Source organism: Trematomus bernacchii, unplaced genomic scaffold, assembly GCF_902827165.1.
Source record: "Trematomus bernacchii unplaced genomic scaffold, fTreBer1.1, whole genome shotgun sequence".
Classification (NCBI taxonomy): domain Eukaryota; kingdom Metazoa; phylum Chordata; class Actinopteri; order Perciformes; family Nototheniidae; genus Trematomus; species Trematomus bernacchii.
Window position 1 is genome coordinate 4,265,428 of NW_022987869.1, and position 18,609 is coordinate 4,284,036.

General features: G+C 40.2%; 1 protein-coding gene across 1 annotated transcript; it reads left to right on the top strand.

Annotated features, from left to right (window-relative positions):
- Window positions 1-1,553: 1,553 nt before the first annotated feature.
- hoxb13a (homeobox B13a) lies at window positions 1,554-4,053 on the top strand. The gene is made up of 2 exons (XM_034113717.1): window positions 1,554-2,474; window positions 3,449-4,053. Exons 1-2 carry the CDS (start codon window positions 1,766-1,768, stop codon window positions 3,694-3,696), a joined length of 957 nt encoding a protein of 318 aa, XP_033969608.1. The 5' UTR covers window positions 1,554-1,765; the 3' UTR covers window positions 3,697-4,053.
- The last annotated feature ends 14,556 nt before the right edge of the window (window positions 4,054-18,609 follow it).

Below are 18,609 nucleotides of genomic sequence, written 5' to 3' on the forward strand. Positions count from 1 at the left end.
CTGCCCAGCATTATGGAATACTCCTGACCCTGGATGATCAAAAATAAAACAAAGCTTCTCCTTCAGACATGTTGCTATAGGCTCACCGGCCTATCCGAACACAAAGATTCCTCGTGATCTCAAGGTTACCATATAGATACCAAACATGTGCAAAATATGGCGTATAGCGTTTAATAAAATAATACTCAATCTGCAAAATGCATGACGCTTAAATCAGGCCTATGTTGTATTTTATATTTTTTAAAGAAACCTCCTTAGTGATGACTATCAGGGTTCACCCACTACGACAACACTGGATCCTTTTGTCAGTCAGTTATTAACACACTGATTTGTCTCCATTATTTTGTTAAAGGAAGCTTAACACCTAGAAGGCCACATGGATGAAAAAGTGACAGTGAGTGTGTGCTTGAAGTCTTTTATCCGGAAATATGTCAAAAATCTTTGTGCCAGAAAAGTGTCAGAAAAATGAGTTCCGCACAGCATGAGAGACTCACGCTCACATATATAAACCCGTAAGCAGCCGGTGAAATGATTACGCACATAACACGGCTCAGAAGTGCCGTGGAAATCTGACTGAGGCGTTTTGAACCAAAGCCATATTTCTAAAATATTAAAACCTCCAAATCACTTCATAAATCCCCTTCCTCCACTCAGATGGTGAGAGCGGGAGAGACACAGAGGCTGAGAAATGGGCAAGTGGGTATAATTATTCAATCTAATATTTATTTTGAAACCCTGCACTGCTCCTGGAAAGTCTCATTACATGTCTTTTTTTTGTTTTGTTATATTTTTAAATGCTTTTGTGACAACAAAAACCCTGTTTTCATGTATTTGGCAGCGTATGTTATAAGTCTTTAAAAGTGTCCATAACTCTCCAATATCTAATATTTAGAATTATTATTAGCATTTATCGCACTTTTTATTCAATGTAAAATTACCTATAGTTTGCTTTCTATTCCATCAGTGTCTCCTGCAGGTGTGTTCATTGTAAATTCAGTACAATACAATATTTACCTTACATGAATTAGGCTATATCAGTGTATCAGTGTTTCAGGTTATATCATCTATGAAAAGATTAAAAGAACTGGGGGATTATATGTCAGACGAAATGTACCATGTATTATTAATAAACGTGACCCATACATTAATAGATTTATTTGAGCGCCGTCTCCCTGTGCGTCTTTACGCACAGCACCGAACTGTCTGTAAAGAGATTTATTTTGTGTCACTATGATAATATCTGTCTCTCTGTGTTTGACACACTGCGCTGCGGCACATCCAGGGAGCTGACCCGCTCCAAAACTCAGCTCCTCTTCGTGCCACAGCTCGAGCCTCATAAACATTCTTTCTTTGACTGACAAGCCCCAAGTCTCTTCTTCTGCTTCTTTTTTTTCTGTTGCCCCCTCACGTGATCATCCGGTTCCATCCAATGGACTCGCGACCCCCCCCCCCCCCCCCCCTACTCTCGGGGGCTTGTTGCGTCAAGGCTGCGGCTGGGATGTAACCGGAGGTGCGGCCGGTTACCGGGAGTCTTTGCTTCCAAGCGAGTGCAGTCACCAAACGGCGCAGTGAGGCAGCGCACGCGTGCTATGAGGGTGCGCGTGACGGTAGGCCCTACATGTGAATGACCTGAGTCTGCGATCAGAGGAGAGCAAATGCGCAACAGTTCTTTTCTTTTAGCCGATGTAGCAGCTTAGCGCGCAGGAGCGGACAGTCAGAGCGGAAACGGCAGCGCGCGGAGGACACACCGGGAAAAGGAGCGCATATGACCGCCTCCTTGGTTCTAAACCCTCGCTGGCCAGCGGACACGGTGATGTTTGTGTATGAAAACAATCTGGACGATCTGAACAAGAACATGGAGGGGCTGGTGGGCAGCAGCAACTTCGCCGCGAGCCAGTGCCGCAACATAATGGCGCACTCTGCGGCGGCCGCAGCTCTGGGCGGCCACCCGTCCGGCCTGGTGCACTCTTCAACGGGATACCCCACGGTGGAGGTGTCCGCTTCAGGCTCCAGTGAGACAGGCGGGCCTGCGGGGAAGCAGTGCGCGGCAGGACCGTGTCCTGGTGCCGCCATGCCGCACCAGAGCTCTTCTGCCGCCACCGCGTTACCATACAGCTACTTCGGTAACGGCTACTACCCGTGCAGGATGGGGCGGGGTTCTGTGAAGTCTTGCACTCAGGCGGCGGGGCCCGCGCTCAGCTCGCAGTACATGGACACCACGGTGAACCCCGACGATTACCCGAACCACCGCGCCAAAGAGTTCGCCTTTTATCACGGATACCCGAGCCCGTACCAGTCCATGGCCAGCTACCTGGACGTGTCGGTGGTCCAGACGCTGGGCAGCGAGCCGCGCCATGACACGCTGCTGCCGATGGACAGCTACCAGCCCTGGGCTCTGACAAACGGCTGGGGGGGACAGATGTACTGCAAGGACCAGGGCCAGGCAGGACACCTCTGGAAGTCTGCTCTGGCTGGTAAAACTTTACATTCTCCTTTTAAACTCAAAGTCACTGTGCTATTGTTCTGCTATTTAGTTATTGTGTGACATTTCATCAGGAATAGATCATAGAGTGTTGACGTTGCCAGTGCATGATATGATTAATGTGCTCTGATAATTAAACACACTCTTCATTAATTTGAAACATAGTGAAATTAAGATCTTGGAACAGTGAGCTCGTGTGTCAATCTGACAGTTTCTGGTGCTACTGGTGCACAATAATACAAGCTGTTTGGAGTCAGTGTAACATAACATAAATCAGAAATTAATAGGATATTCTCATCTGTCACTGTAGAGGATATTTGTAATATTCACATTTATGTTGCCTCATTATACTCCAAAGGGAATAGGCCATTAATGAATTAAAAGGTCTTGTTGTGTGGTAGCGTGCAACTCATCTGTTGCGTGTTGTTTATATGGGGCGACTTCTGCTCATATTGTTAACATACAGAACACGTAGGCCCATATCAATTAATTATAATGAACATTTCTATATTGTTTGATCTGAAATTAAGCTTTTTTGAAAAAACAAGACAAAAAGAGATCATTCTGAAAAATATCAAGCACCACCAAATGATCACTAAAAAAATGACCATGCTTTAAGGGTTATATGTGCAATAAGAAAACATTACATATAATGTGAATATAAAATACATTATTGTACATTGTCATTTAAAAAAAAATATCCCTATGGTTACTCAATATAAAATCACAAAATCAAGCATGTTAGTAAACTTTAAACATTTCTTGACATAGTTTCTTGTTTTTTTCCAAATCCTATATGAACTAATCCCCACTTTAATTACCAAAACATGTAATAGCCTATACATATATAACATCTTCTGACCCCCTCGCTTTCAACACAAAGTGACCCTGTTACGGCAGAGATGTGTCTCGGTGTATTAGCCCCCCCTCCTCAGACCTCCTTCTCTTTGTCCTCCGTTCCTACAGATGCGGTGGCGCACCAGCACGACGGCTCTCATTTCCGCCGCGGCAGGAAGAAGCGGATACCGTACACCAAGCTGCAGCTGAAGGAGCTGGAGAAGGAGTACGCCGCCAACAAATTCATCACCAAGGACAAGAGGAGGAAGATCTCCGCCGGCACCAACCTGTCCGAGCGGCAGATCACCATCTGGTTCCAGAACCGGCGGGTGAAGGAGAAGAAGTTCGTGGCCAAAGTGAAGACCCCCGCTCCGTAGCGCTTTGGAGGATCAAGTGAAGGTGTATTTGCGTGTTATGCATTAAAAATGAACTGAGAGAAATGTCAAAAAAGGTGGGAAATAACGAATTGACGGACTGAGACCGTGCTTAACCGTGTGCGTCAACAAATGGAAGATAAAATGGACACAAAGGGACAAAATAAGACCCTCTCCTGTGAGGCCTCCTGTAAATACAGCATCTTCCTGCTTGCTTTATGTAACTGTCCCGTCTACTGTCTGTTTTCTGCTTGTCAGTGTTGTCCGTGCTTTGTAGCCCAAATATATTATGTTGTCCAAATTGTTTATAACGCCTGTAAACCCGTAATCAAAGTATAGTGCAATTAATAAACACTTTTAATCCCGGTGGAAGTAGCTCTTCAAATTCATTAACTGGCCATTTTGGTTTCCTGCGCGTAATTTGTCTCTGGTCGCCAAACTATGCCCGTAAAAATGTGCAAACAAATGCGCATATTGTCAGGCTGAAAGGTGATCCGCGCACATGGAGGAGGATTCTCATGCAGATCAAATGTGTTTATGAGGCTGTGAATTCATCTGGATCAGGCCACCCTCTGGAACATCCCCACAGCAATGCTATCCATTTCCTATCGCTTTACAGGCCCGTGTGAACACGATCTGCCACTGATCAAACACAAAAAGCATCAACATTCTTAAATCGTGTTGTTAAGCTGTGAATTTAGCACAAAACTTCAAAGCGCGAGCAGAAAATCACTTTATTTAGGAAGTTTCCTCCTCATGTGAACATGTTGCTTTCTTCCTCTAGCAGCTCACTAAATCTACCAGATATGACCAAAACAGTGCAACCATGTGACGTAGAGATATTATAACAGCTTGACCAGTATTGGAGTAAAAAGTAAATTCATTTAACATGATCTAAAAGCCATACAAAGGTAAACCTCATATACTAGTTTGTTTAAATAACCAGAAAATAGTGCTAACAGCGGAAAGGGTTTACAAGTGTTGGTTAGAAGCTGTGTTGAATTGATAGTATGTGTCCCTGTAAGTTTGATCAGATACACACAATTAGTAGATTTAATGATTCAGTTGTTTTATTTTGTCATACGCAAAATGGCTACAGCCGAGTTGTTATAGGCTAGATCAGAAGCCCCACCAAAATGGAATACTTAAAAAAGAAAAGACGAAAAATAGTGCAATAAAATAGCACAATAGACATAATAATTCAAGTAGGCCTACGTGCAGTAATAAAATGAATGCATATAACATAGAATAGAATTAATTAAACACTGTTCAGAAGAAAATTGTATAATAAATACATGGTCAAATATTTATTAACCCTTATGCATAAGTGGGTCTTTTTTGACCCGGTGAGGTGGTTTTCTTAGAGTATCTTTGTAATTAATTTTTTTTATAATTTCTTATTCCAGCTATTCCTCAAAAAACATGTTGTGGATATCATGCCATTCAAATTTTAAATTTAAATTTTAAGAAATTGTAGTTTTCGTATTACCCCAAGCTTCCATAAGTGGGTCTTTTTTGACCCAGTGAGGTGGTTTTCTTGAAGTATCTTTGTAATTACATTTTTTTATCATTTGATATTCCAGCTATTCCTCTAAAAACATGTTTTGAATATCATGCCATTCAAATGTAAATTGTATACATTTTAAGAAATTGTAGTTTTTGTATTACTACCCCAAGCTTCCATAAGTGGGTAAAAAATGACCCGCATGCATTTTCTATGGAATTTCGTTTTTTTTTCAAAATGTAATTTCTTTTTCTAAAATTATAAATAGTGAAAAATTAAATATGAAATATTTCTAGTGTGAACCAAAATATAATACTAAATATTATACAAGTGATTTTTCTTAACCAAAATGACAAAAATGGCATAAAAACACATATTATTCTAATACGGGTCCTTTTTGACCCACTTATGGAAGAGTGTAGGCTGTAGGGTCCAGTCATTCGTGCATCTAAGGGTTAAAGGATTGAGCAAAACAATTTTAAAATCACGAAATAGAAAGTGGCAGAGACAGCCGAAAAGTATAGTTTTAGTTTCCAATGTCTCCAATTTACACATATTTGAACAGTGTGGACACATGTCGAATTTTATAGAGTAGTCCTTTTAATTACCCTTTTGTTTGTGGTGCATATCCTTGTAGACTGCATTGTGTGTGTGTGTGTGTGTGTGTGTGTGTGTGTGTGTGTGTGTGTGTGTGTGTGTGTGTGTGTGTGTGTGTATGTGTGTGTGTGTGTGTGTGTGTGTGTATGTATGTGTGTGTGTGTGTGTGTGTGTGTGTGTGTGTGTGTGCGCGCGTGTGTGTGTGTGTTTTTGAGAGAGAAGCCCTTGACCTTGAGAGTCATGTGACCAGCTCTAGTAGGCTCGCCTCTGAACATTTTATGACAGCAGAGGGTTGTGTTGTCTAGTCTGATAGAGACCCCCTCCATGCACCGCCCACCCACACACACACACACCACACACACACACACACACACACACACACACACACACACACACACACACACACACACACACACACACACACACACACACACACACACACACTGCGGCAGGCGGCAGCTCCTCTCATCGATCCGGTGGAGCGTTCACGGCGTCAAGTGAGTGTCGGTGAGTTGCGACACATGTCTATCTGAACATAGAGAGATGGTAGCAGCAGCAGCAGGAGTCTATATCATATAATATAATTATGTTTACTTAAAAAGCCAGTATTTTTACATCCACACTCGACAAGAACCCACAGACACACGCGCGTAATGTCAATGTTGTTTATAGGTTTTAGATCTCCTCAGCGTGCTGGCGTTGGAGAGTCAGTCATTGTAATTCCTCGCATAGTGTGGAGGATTTCCAAGCCTCGCACTCCACATTGTGCCAACACAACACTGTGTGACAGCTTTCTGAACTGTGTTGTAACTTGTGTGCATAACAACAATCTGTCCTAGACACTCAACAAACTAATTGGTACCCTAATTCTGCTCTGAAGTCAAATAGAGATCAGATTTACATTGCTTACCAGTAAAACATGAAATATAGAATAAACATGAACAGAAAAATACATACATATCGTCAGTTTAAGTTTTACATATAGTTTAACTCTATCTATTACACGATCTTAATGTACAGAACACGGAAAATAATGTACACTGTGAACATTTGTGACACAGTGTATTAAATATCTTATGGTTATTGATGCAGTCTCTGCGTCTCCGCCGAAACGCACCGACAGATGTGACCTTCATACACTGAACATTTCACTACACACTAGCAGATTAAATGCTTTCATATCATGAATTGCACACCTTTAAGACACTATTGACATAGCTGTCGACTCAACTATGAATTCTTTGTTTCAGGAAAGATTTAGATGAATGAAGACGCGAACATCTCCTGCCGTTTAGCCAAAAAATGTAAATGCAATAAAACAAAATGTGAAGAAATGTTATTTATTTTTGTAATGTATTTGCACATAATACACATGTTGTGCATATTTCAGTTAGCCATGCAATTCGTTGGTTTCTACATGATAGCACTAGAACATGTTGGAAAATGTCCCCTTTTTGCGCATTGCGTTTTTGCGCATGTTCATTTACCTTTGAAAGAAAACGGATATAAATTAACTCAGTTCTCACTAAGCATTACATTTTAACAGACTTCTTCACGACATATTTAAACTTTGTCATGTTCTGCTGTTGCGGGCCTTCTGCAGTTTGATGGAAACAATGAAATGTTTTTAAGATAAAGTAACAACACGATATGCGCATGTGCGTGTGCGTGCAACTAATGTGTATAGAGAGTTACATTTGAATTTAATATACCTTCATGTGGCTGAAAAGATGGAGCAGATTTTCTGAAAATATGAGTTATGAACAGTTTGGCCGTGCGGGTTTATAAAGTCTCAAGTATTTTTAGAACTGAAACCAAACGTTAAAACAGAGCCGGTGCAATGTGGTGGTGAACTGTCCAGCAGCACAAAATACAATATAATATCATATCATATATTATATCATATATAGACATTAAAATGCATTTAAATTATTATTATAAGATAAAATAGATGCATGTAACTCATGTATGATTTATCTTTTTCATAGGGATATGTTCATTTTTTAACAGGTATATCATTTAAAAGATAATCTCGATGCCGGTCATTGTAAAATTCCCTTTCATTTCCTCTGTGTGTGTGTGTGTGTGTGTGTGTGTGTGTGTGTGTGTGTGTGTTAAACATTAACATTGAACTTGAATCGTCTCTGTCCTCCTTTAAAACCAACAATACCGACGGAAGACCTGAAGCTCATAAACCCTCTCTCCCCTTTAGTCCAAACAAATACCAGAGGGAGGAGGATGAGGAGGAGGAGGAGGAGGAGGAGGAGGATATAATTTAAAAATAAAACATCACACATGAACTGTTCCTGAGCGCTTTACTTTGGAATGGGACTTGAAAGAAGAGTCCTTCAGGCATCACATGCAGGAACATCATGATTTCAAACATCATTTAAAGCTGGACCCGTTTCAATGCATTTCTGATCAATGACACACAATACAACAATAAGTTCCACAATCAATCATTTACAAACGAATAAAATGTAATTATTTAAATTACATTACATTTGAAATAATATAGATATAGAATACATATGAATTATAACAATATTGTTAGGGTTAAAAACATAACAAAATAGATTAAATATTTGATATCCTATGTCAGTATTTACTCAAGTACTTAGTCCATGTTTCAGGTATTTGTCCTTTACTGATCTAATCAGAGACATTTTAAAGAATTACTAATGATAAGTATACAAATAAATAAGTGTAATGTTCTTCTGTGCAAACACAACACAGAACACATCATAATATAATGGGCTAATATCATCTGAAAGAGGTCACACCAGCACTTTGGAGTTCACTAAAGTGTTCTTGTTATACTGCTCGCTCTACGACAGACTTAGCGTGGCTTTTACATCAGTGAGATGAGAACAGCGTAAGCCTCCTCCAGCCTGTAGTTACACTAAGAGGTCAAAGGTCAGGCCTCAATGCACCATGATAATCCAAGGGACACATTCATATCACACTGAATATAAGAGAATAGTGAAAGGCAATAATAATCCATTACAAACAACAAATGGAGGTCACCAAATATTTCTTCTAATGATTTTATAATCTTAATGACAAAAACAGCACTCACAGTGTTTTAATCCAACAGAATGGATCTGAGATCTTCCTTGAATAAAACAATAATGATCCTAATTAACAGCTAACTTTGTGTTTCTTTGTAGAACAAGAAGCGTACAACATATGGTGGCGGAAGGTTTTACATATGTGCCAAGTAAATCTTTCCACTTCATTATATATACTGAAATTGAAGGTTCTTATAATTGGCAAAAATGTACCATGTGACCTTAATACTATTATAAATGACTTTACTTGATTATTAAGATGCCATGATGCATTATGGGTTAGCAGGATGTAAGTGTTGTAGTCAAGGTGGAGCTAGTTTGAACGATTTAATAAAATGTGCATTCAATTTGATCAGCTAATCATGTGTTTTATATCTCAATATTATTATATATGTAACTACAGCTGTCATATAAATGCAGAATGATAAATTAGCTGGACATTATTACATGTATTGTGTTCCATTCCACTGTACAACACCATGCAAGGAAACATGTTTTATGTCCTGGTTCCTTTTTCCATTTGAGTGATTTATGTATTTCCTTAATGTCACCATGAAGTTGAGGATGACTGGAAAGGAGGACGGAAGGGGATTCTGTGAGGAAGAGCCCCCCGTGTTTAGTGCTTCCTGTCTGTCAGAGCTGCTGCTTCTACTGAGGGTCAGAATACTGACTAACACTACAGGTACAAGTACTTCAAAGTATGAATATGCAGCACAATCACTCATAATACAGGGCAGAGGAGTGCCAATATGAGCAAACCCAGCTCAGATGACATTTCTTATGAAAGTGCATGGAAAAAGGATGCAGTTTAAAAATAATGAAGTCAATGTGGTGCATGCATGTGGCTCTTTTCCAGTTTCTGCCCTTAAAGCAGATTTACATATACAAGTCAGCATTCGGTCATCCACACATACAGAGGCTGCCATACAAGGTGACCTGCTCAGGAGACTTACATTCACACACACACACACACACACACACACACACACACACACACACACACACACACACACACACACACACACACACACACACACACACACACACACACACACACACACACACACACACACACACATACACACACACACACACACACACACACACACACACACACACACACACACACACACACACTATGGGGAGGAATGTGGTGTACGCATCGTCATATTTACTGCAGGGTAATCGTGCAACATGAACTTGACCATACTATGAGTTTTTTGTTAAAATGAGTTGCTTTATTAGAGCTGTACTAATAACTGTGCTCGTAATAATACAGTATGTTGATCTGTGTTATACTAGAGACAATGTGATGTGATGTTGATAGTTGCCAGGGACTGCAGATGGACATTAGCTGATAGCTTAATGTGGCATCTCTTCCTATCCTCCATCATCCAACATCATCACTCTGAGATGAATGTCTTTTGTGCTCCTTGTTTTATTCATAATAACACGGGGCTGGGGATCAAACCAGCAACCCTCAAACTGGAGGACGACCATCCACCTTAGCCACAGCAGCCCTGTACAAAATAAATAAAAACAACTGTAAACCTATGGTGAAGATCTGCTTTAGGATGTGATTCTAACTGGATGTCTATGTGTTTGGTGTTGGCTACCCTAACAGAAGGGACAGGAGCCTGCAGTTCAAGAAGCACATTAAGGCGCGAACAAGAGCAATAAAAAAGACCATCACATATAAATATTAGCTAACAGGAAAATGGGAGAAAGTATACGCAGAAAATAGCAGAGAAATTGGATTTGAAATGTTTCAAAATGCGTACTTTTGTATAGCAGTAATATAACTGTATCTTTGTGAGTAAACATCTCTTGTGTCTTAATTTAAAAAAAATCATATTAGATTATATTAGATATCATTTGTTCCCCAATTGGAAAAATGTTTTGTTACAGCATCATGTAAACAAGGCATTGCACATGAGTTGAAAATAGAATACAATAAAATTGAAAATAAACGTAAATAGATACATGCTAAATATATACATACTATCTAAAGAATGCACAATATATAATATACGGAATAAGTTGTGTTCAATTTTCTATAATAGACATACCTATTACTAAAAATATAAACATAGGATACTTTATAAAAAAAAAAAAGTCGTTTTTTTCATTACATTAACATCTTTGCTTTCTGAAATGTCAAAACTTTGCTCCTCAGTTTTTCATAAATACATAGAACCATATATCATTTGAAGGTGATGACAAAGAGTCATTAAGAACCAACCTAACAGGAAGTCTGTCTGCCCCTCAGTGGTGTCAAACACGAACACACTTCCACCTCCACCCTACATATCATGATCATACCTCCCTCCTGCCCAACATCATCACTCTCTCATCCTTCTGAAGGGAACACAATCTAAATAATATATATAATATATATTTATCCCAAACTCTACCGTCTCTACAGCAGTTGATAGGACAGCAGGAGAGGAGGAGAGGACCACCCCCTAAACACACACACACACACACACACACACACACACACACACACACACACACACACACACACACACACACACACACACACACACACACACACACACTCCGTTTTACCAGCTTCTCTCTCCACACCTCCTCCTCTGTCTGTCTTTTTGTTTCCCAGGTTGGACTTTGCAGTTGAACTTGAGACCGACAGACAGCTTGTAAACAGTTAGTAGTCTGGCCCCTGTCTGGTCTGGAATGGCCTGGAATGGCCTGGAGGGGGGGGGGGGGGGGGGGGCAAGGGGAGGGGGCAAAGGGCACTGGACTGAACAATCCTGTTTTAACACCTCCACATGATTTACAGATCTTTAAACAAGTCCAAACCAAAGCAGAGCACAGGAGACTTCACATGCTTTTACAAATAAATAAAAACGATGCCGGACACACTAAATAACTTCCAGTTTGAGATCCAATTCATTACATTTCATTGAGCTGACACTTTTGTCCAAAGAGACTAACAATAACTGCAATAAACCATAAAGATACATTCTCAGGACAACACAGAAAAGTACAGTGTGTCATTTCAAAATAGGCCAAACCAAGTGCTGGTGCATTCATGTCAAATGGGCTCCACTTATTGCTTTATTTAACATTTGAAATGGTCAAGGTACAGGTGAAGGTGCAGGTGGGTTTTCAGTGTGCAACGAAATATAAAATGTACTTCTTAAAAATGCAAGTACATTTATGAGCCATAATCTGAATACCTTTATTAGTCCCACAGAGGGGAAATGTGCGGAGATAATGGAGACATAATGGAGATGTGTGAAAAGGGACAAAGCAATAAGCTACACGATGGTCACAAAACATTACTTTTATCCGTCTAAACACCGGTTTAAAAAAGGTAAGACATAATAAACACAAATATATGAATATGGGAAAATAATGGTTCAGATAATTACAGAGTAACGAAAACTGTCCACAGACATTTCCATATTTGTCACTGAGAAATGTACAGTGTCTACTTTAATAAGGATTATAATAAGGATTTGTTAGATTTAACAGCAAATAAGTCCAGTCTGTAAGTACCCTTTTGAGTTTAGGAAAAGAACAAGTGTTGGTACCTGACTTTAAATGAGATGTACGGTGAAATACACAACCCTGTACCAATAGGCTGTGTGTGTGTGTGTGTGTGTGTGTGTGTGTGTGTGTGTGTGTGTGTGTGTGTGTGTGTGTGTGTGTTGGAGCTATATATCTCTTTATATTATTTAATAGTTTAACATGTATTTTCTTGCTGTTTATATAGTATATAGTATATATAGTGTTTATTGTAAATGTATTCTTAGTTAGCGTCATAGTAGTTTCTATGCTTTTATTTTGAAGGCATGTGTGGGCACTGTGATAAGAGCACCTGGTGTAATTGTATATATTGGAGACAGGTGGGTGGTGGGAGCCAGAGCACTAGTAGGCAAACGGTTTTTTACCAGGGTGTTTCAAGCCACACAAAGGAGAGCCATAGGAAAGGCTTAAGGAAAAGAGATATAGGAAACCTGTTCATTGTATTTTGTTATTGGAATAAAATGCACAAATGGAGGTTCTTGTCTGGACTTGGATGATCATTGCTCTGCGTAAGATCCGCTAACTAGTGCCTCAGCGGCTGTTTTAATTCTATAGGATTTTGGCCGCTACTGTGTGTGCGTGCGTGCGTGCGTGCGCGCGTGCGTGCGTGCGTGCGTGCGTGCGTGCAGTTAAAGAGCTCAGGAAGAAAAGGAAATGACTGTGAACACACTATACAGCCGCACAGGCCTCCAACAAAGCCTGTGTGTGGTGATTGGCAGGAGGGGGGGGGGGGGGGGGGTGTATGACATCATGTTGAGTAATAACTGCAGAGCTCGGCGGTCTCCAAATACATCAAATACTGCGGGAACACGATCACTCAATGCATGCTTTTGCCTATTTTCATTATCTAAATCTGCATTTGACCTGAGTTATCTTTTCCTATTCACATGTATAAAGACTCCTGAGTTGACTTGGTCACTAACAACGTTCTCTACAACACTTAGCTTATTGTATTTTATTTGACATGTCAATAGTTCCTTTCTCCTGCATTACTTGAACATTGGTCTTGCAACTTCATCATGCACTATTTCATTTTCTACTCAGTTACTGCCTGCCAAATTGTTATAGTTTTTTTAAATAATTGTTTTTCTTTGTTAATGGAGCATTGTCAAGATTGTATTGCCATAACTACACTGAAGCTACTGTGCATATGAAGCCTTTGAATCTTTGAATCTTATCTATTAAATGTAAAGAGTTTAAATGCAGTCAGTGAACATAACTAGCTAATTTGAAAAACTGCAGTCTGTTAGGAGTAAGTATTTGCTTTTCTATAAAAGAGACCTTCGGCGCGTTCACACCGGAGTACTTTTCCCCGTACTTCTCCCGTTTAGTTCCGTTAGTACCCCTTATGTCGCGTTCACAGCAGTGCTTGAATTGGAATAAAAAAGGTGCCAGTACTCTAAATCAGCAACTGTTTCAAGTACATTTATTTATACAGCCCAAAAACAAGAATTTGGCTCAAAGTAATAGTATATCCTAATGCTGGTGGGTTTGTCTCTTTACTGTATATTGTAGAAAGGCTCACTGTACTTAAACAAAAATGACTCAGGGTGCATCTGAGATTAGAGGGGGTGCAGGGGTAAAGTGCTATTTTTATAAGTGGGGAGTGGATCTAACACAAGATTTTTTTTAAATATTGAAGTTAAATGCATCAATCTGGTGCACTTTGAGAGCAAAATGAAGAGATCTATGGATACATCTCTCAACATCCATATGAAACAGAGCTGTAAACAGATTTTCTATTTCTTTATGGATATTTTACAAATCACTCTCCTTTTAAACTGTATTCTTGTTTTACTGCCATATAGTATTTCATTTTTAGTGAGTTACTCAGATGAGTACCAGGAGACAGCGTTTGGTACTCTGGTACAATTGTGGTGAAGGCATCTGAGTTAGATGTATTTGAACCGAAATGTCTACAGGCATGGCAGAAGATGGCATCTTTTTTACAGGAAATTCCAGCCAATCTCTGTTTTTAAACCATGAGCTGCAAAATCAGCGCCTTACCCCACTGTACAGGCGAGTTGGGAACTTGTTTAAATATACCTGGGCAGGCTCTGTTTTGTCGAGGTCCTCTGGCACTTGCGGGCCGCCGAGGGGTGGCGGTGTTTGGGGGCAACGAAGACTGCTGCTCCGGGAGCAAGGCGGGCAGAGCGGCGGCGGCACCTCATGACGCATCTACTGAGTACTGAGTACCGCCGTACCGGCACCGTGCCGGTACTCAGTAAGAAGTAACAGTACCAGATGGGTAAAAATCAGAAGTCCCGGTACTGCGTCCCGGTACTGCGTACCGGTGAGTACCGGCCCAATTCAAGCACTGGTTCACACCAAAAAGAGTACTTAGTGCCGGGAACTTTTACCCCCATTATTAGTGCCTGCTAGAGAGGTGGTACTATCCTGGTACCAAAGAAGTACCAATTTCTATTGGCTGGGCGAATTGCAAACCACGCCGGCACGGTAGAAGCTGCTGGGAGTCCCAGCAGCTTCTACTGAAGCCAGTCCCCAACTCCGGGGACTTCCGGCCGGGGAGTTCGGGCGGCAGTATACGCCGTGAAGTTGTTTGCGGCCTGCCAGTAAACCCAAAGCAGAAGAAGAAGAAGTGACGTCGGCGGCTCATTCGCGTAATCTTCCCTCAGGGAACTTATTCCGGTGTGAACGCGGTTGGTACTTAGTGCCCTGGGGTACTAAGTGCCGGGGCACTAAGTACGGCAAAGTACTTGGTGTGAAAGCGGCTATTTAGTAGAAACTGGTGTATATTTGCTTTGACCATCTTCTTTATCTTAAAGGGGACCTATCATGCAAAATGCACTTTTGTACGTCTTTTATACATGAATATGTGTCCCCGGTGTTCCAGGAAACTCACCAAGTGTCAGAAAACACAACCCTCTCTATTTTCCTCCCATACCCAAATCTCTAAAAAGGAGCTGCAACGGATCTGATACAGACTGATCCAGATTTGAACACGTTACTGACGTCAGGACGGTGGCGCTACGGCTATTGGGCCAACTCTCCACCTATCAGGGGAATGTGGGGTTGGGCCACGGCCGGCCATTGCCGCTCGAAAGCGCTGGAGACACTGTAGTACATATGCCAGGCCTGTAAGTGGCGCTGTAGTCTGCCACAAAAGCAGCGAAGAAGACTTCCCGCCGATAGTTACCATGGTTACCCTTCTGTTTATTCTCCGCTGTGGCTTTTTTTCTCCCTCCCCGAGGCAAGCGTTTGCTCCCGCTGCTTTAATTCAATGCAATCCCTCCCCGTCGAGGCAAGCACTGTAATTCTCTCCGGTTAGTCCACCAGCAGATGACAAACACCCACCTCTCCGCCTCTCCAAGGAACGAGGGGACCGTGCGGCAGAGTTTCAGTTATTTTAGTTTCTTTCACCGGTGAAGATGTCCGTTAAAGTTTAAATCTTCCGGACAAAATTAGAAAAGTGCCGGTCAAAGGTCTTCTTTGTTATTTATTGAGCTTTAAAACAAATGAATAACGACTCTATATAATAAAACACGGAGGACGGAGATCTCTTTTTCTCCCCCTCTTCTGACAGCCCAGCAGCTGATCAGAGCACGGCTCACCTCTCCTGCAGGGGGGCGTGGTCAGCAGAATCAGACCCGTAGACAGCAAACAGCACATAGAGCGAAATGAGGCATGGCTAAAATGCATGATCTGTTTGGTATTTTGAAAACAGAAACGTATAAATATACCTTATATAGGTATGGCCCTACAATATATCATTTAAATATAGCATGATAGGTCCACTTTAATCAGCAAAAACAAACAAAGACTGAATATTTATATGAGGAATGGAAGCTATAAAAGCCCCTTTATTGACGACACACAGATTATGTGACTTCACTGACATAGAGAGGCGAAGTCCCTCCCCTTCCGGTTGAGCTCCATGGGACCTTATTTCGGAAAAGTTATGCATTGAAGTCAATGGAGAGAGAAAGATTATCTTTCGATCCCGTTTGAATTGTGCCACGAATTACACATATGATGTTTGTCAATTTAAAAGATAATTTTACAAGTCAAAAAAATAAAAATGTGTCGTAAAACTGTGAAGTAACACTTTTTTTGTGTGAAACCGCTCAATGAACTACATCTCCTGTCTCGCACCACACACCAAGACGGCCGTCACGTTGGCACATTTCACTTCTTTCTTTCAGAATGAGGCGGAAAGTATTAAAAGAGGTGAAAATCACTACTCTGGGCATGTTGAGAGCTGTACATACACAAAAGGGGAGTGAGTCGGTTCCATAAGAGCCAGCATGCGGGACCGGGATTCTGGGATTTGTAGTCTTTCTAGTTGCGTATTTTTCATAGTCTTATATTTCAACAGTTTTACGACAAACTGTGACTTTTTTTACATGGAAATTATTATTTAAGATTGACAAACATCATAGTGTAATTCGTGGCACAATTCAAACGGGATCGAAAGATAATCTTTCTCTCTCCATTGACTTCAATACAAACTTTTTCCGAAATAAGGTCCCATGAGTCCCACCGGAAGGGGAGGGACTTCGCCTCTCTATAGTGCTATTCCACAATGATGAAGAAGATGAAGAAATACTGAATTACATAAAGTATTGTTAGTTTTTAAAGATCTAGATGTGATTTAAGTAAGCATCAATAGCTGAGATTTGACACGTTTTGAACAAAATAAACGTTTTTATTTAAACATGCCCTTTTAAAGGACACTCCGTAAAAATGCTTTTCTTTTTTTTCTGTTCAAAATAGTTTTCGACAGTCATAAGATGATAGAATAACATACAATTGAGAGAGGACATTCTGAAACAAACAAAAGACACAGATAAAAAGGAACAGCAATATCAGCCTTGGCTTTTAGCAAAGGTATTTTATGTTACCCCTCTAGTTACATGTAATGTCTGTATGGATAATGCTTTTGAGCACTTTGTCCCAAACAAACTCACTAATCACATATGATAATCTCTCCATTGGCAAAATCAGTTTTTCAAAACATTCAACAATGTTATTCCAAATATTCTGTGACTCCATTCCACAGGAAATGAATCACATCATGGTAATATGTGATTCAATGCAACTGCTGGTAGATGCAGGGAGATGTTGCAGGCAGAGGTGGAAAGTAACTAAGTACATTTACTCAAGTACTGTACTTGAGTACAATTTAGAGGTACTTGTACTTTATTTGAATATTTCCATTTATGCTAATTTGTACTTCTACCCCACTAAAATTCAGAGGTAAATGGTGTACTTTTACTCCACTACATTTATTGAATACCTTTAGTTACTTTACAGATTTGGATGAATGATGTGAAATATAATCAAGTCTTAAAGGGGACCTATCATGCAAAATGCACTTTCTGATGTCTTTTATACATAAATATGTTTCCCGGTGTGTCAGGGAACTCACAAAGTGTCAGAAAACAAAACTCTCTCTCTTTTCCTCCGTACCCAAATCCCTAAAACGGGGGAACAACGGAGCTGATCCAGATTTGCGTCCGATATGATGTAATATCGGAAATGTGGACCCACGGCACTATCAGAAACGTCACTATCAGAAACAATGCCTGACGTGTTTTGGACGTAATATGGTCTTTGTTTACATTAGCAAGCATCGCTAACACTCTGAGCTAGGGCTGTGCGATTATGGCAAAAATCATAATCACGATTATTTGGGTCAATAATTGATATCACGATTATTAAATACGATTATTCATTGACTTTGAAAAAATCCATTTATTGAACTTTAAAACAAATACAAACAATAATTTGAACAGTATCTTTTTAACGGTTGATTACCCTGAACGTATAATTCAACTGAAAAACCAATACAAAAATAAATGATACATTTAAATAAACAATATCAAAATAATAAATACCAATAAACAAGATCAACAAATATTTTGGAGCGCACTTCCACAAGCTACTAAACATATATAAATATGATAAATACAAATAAATGAGACCGAAATTAATTAGATCAAATATGTTGCAGTGCACTGTAGCAAAGCAAAATAATTTTTTTTTTCGATTATGTTGTTTTTGTAATTGTGGCAGGCCAAAATCGTAATTGCGATTAAAATACGATTAATTGCACAGCCCTACTCTGAGCTAACCTGTACTGAAGAGAGTATGTATAAAAAGGCAGGAAATAAAAAGGAACTCACCTTGTGGTAAACCTGAGAGAGAAAAAGCATTTGAGCTCCATAC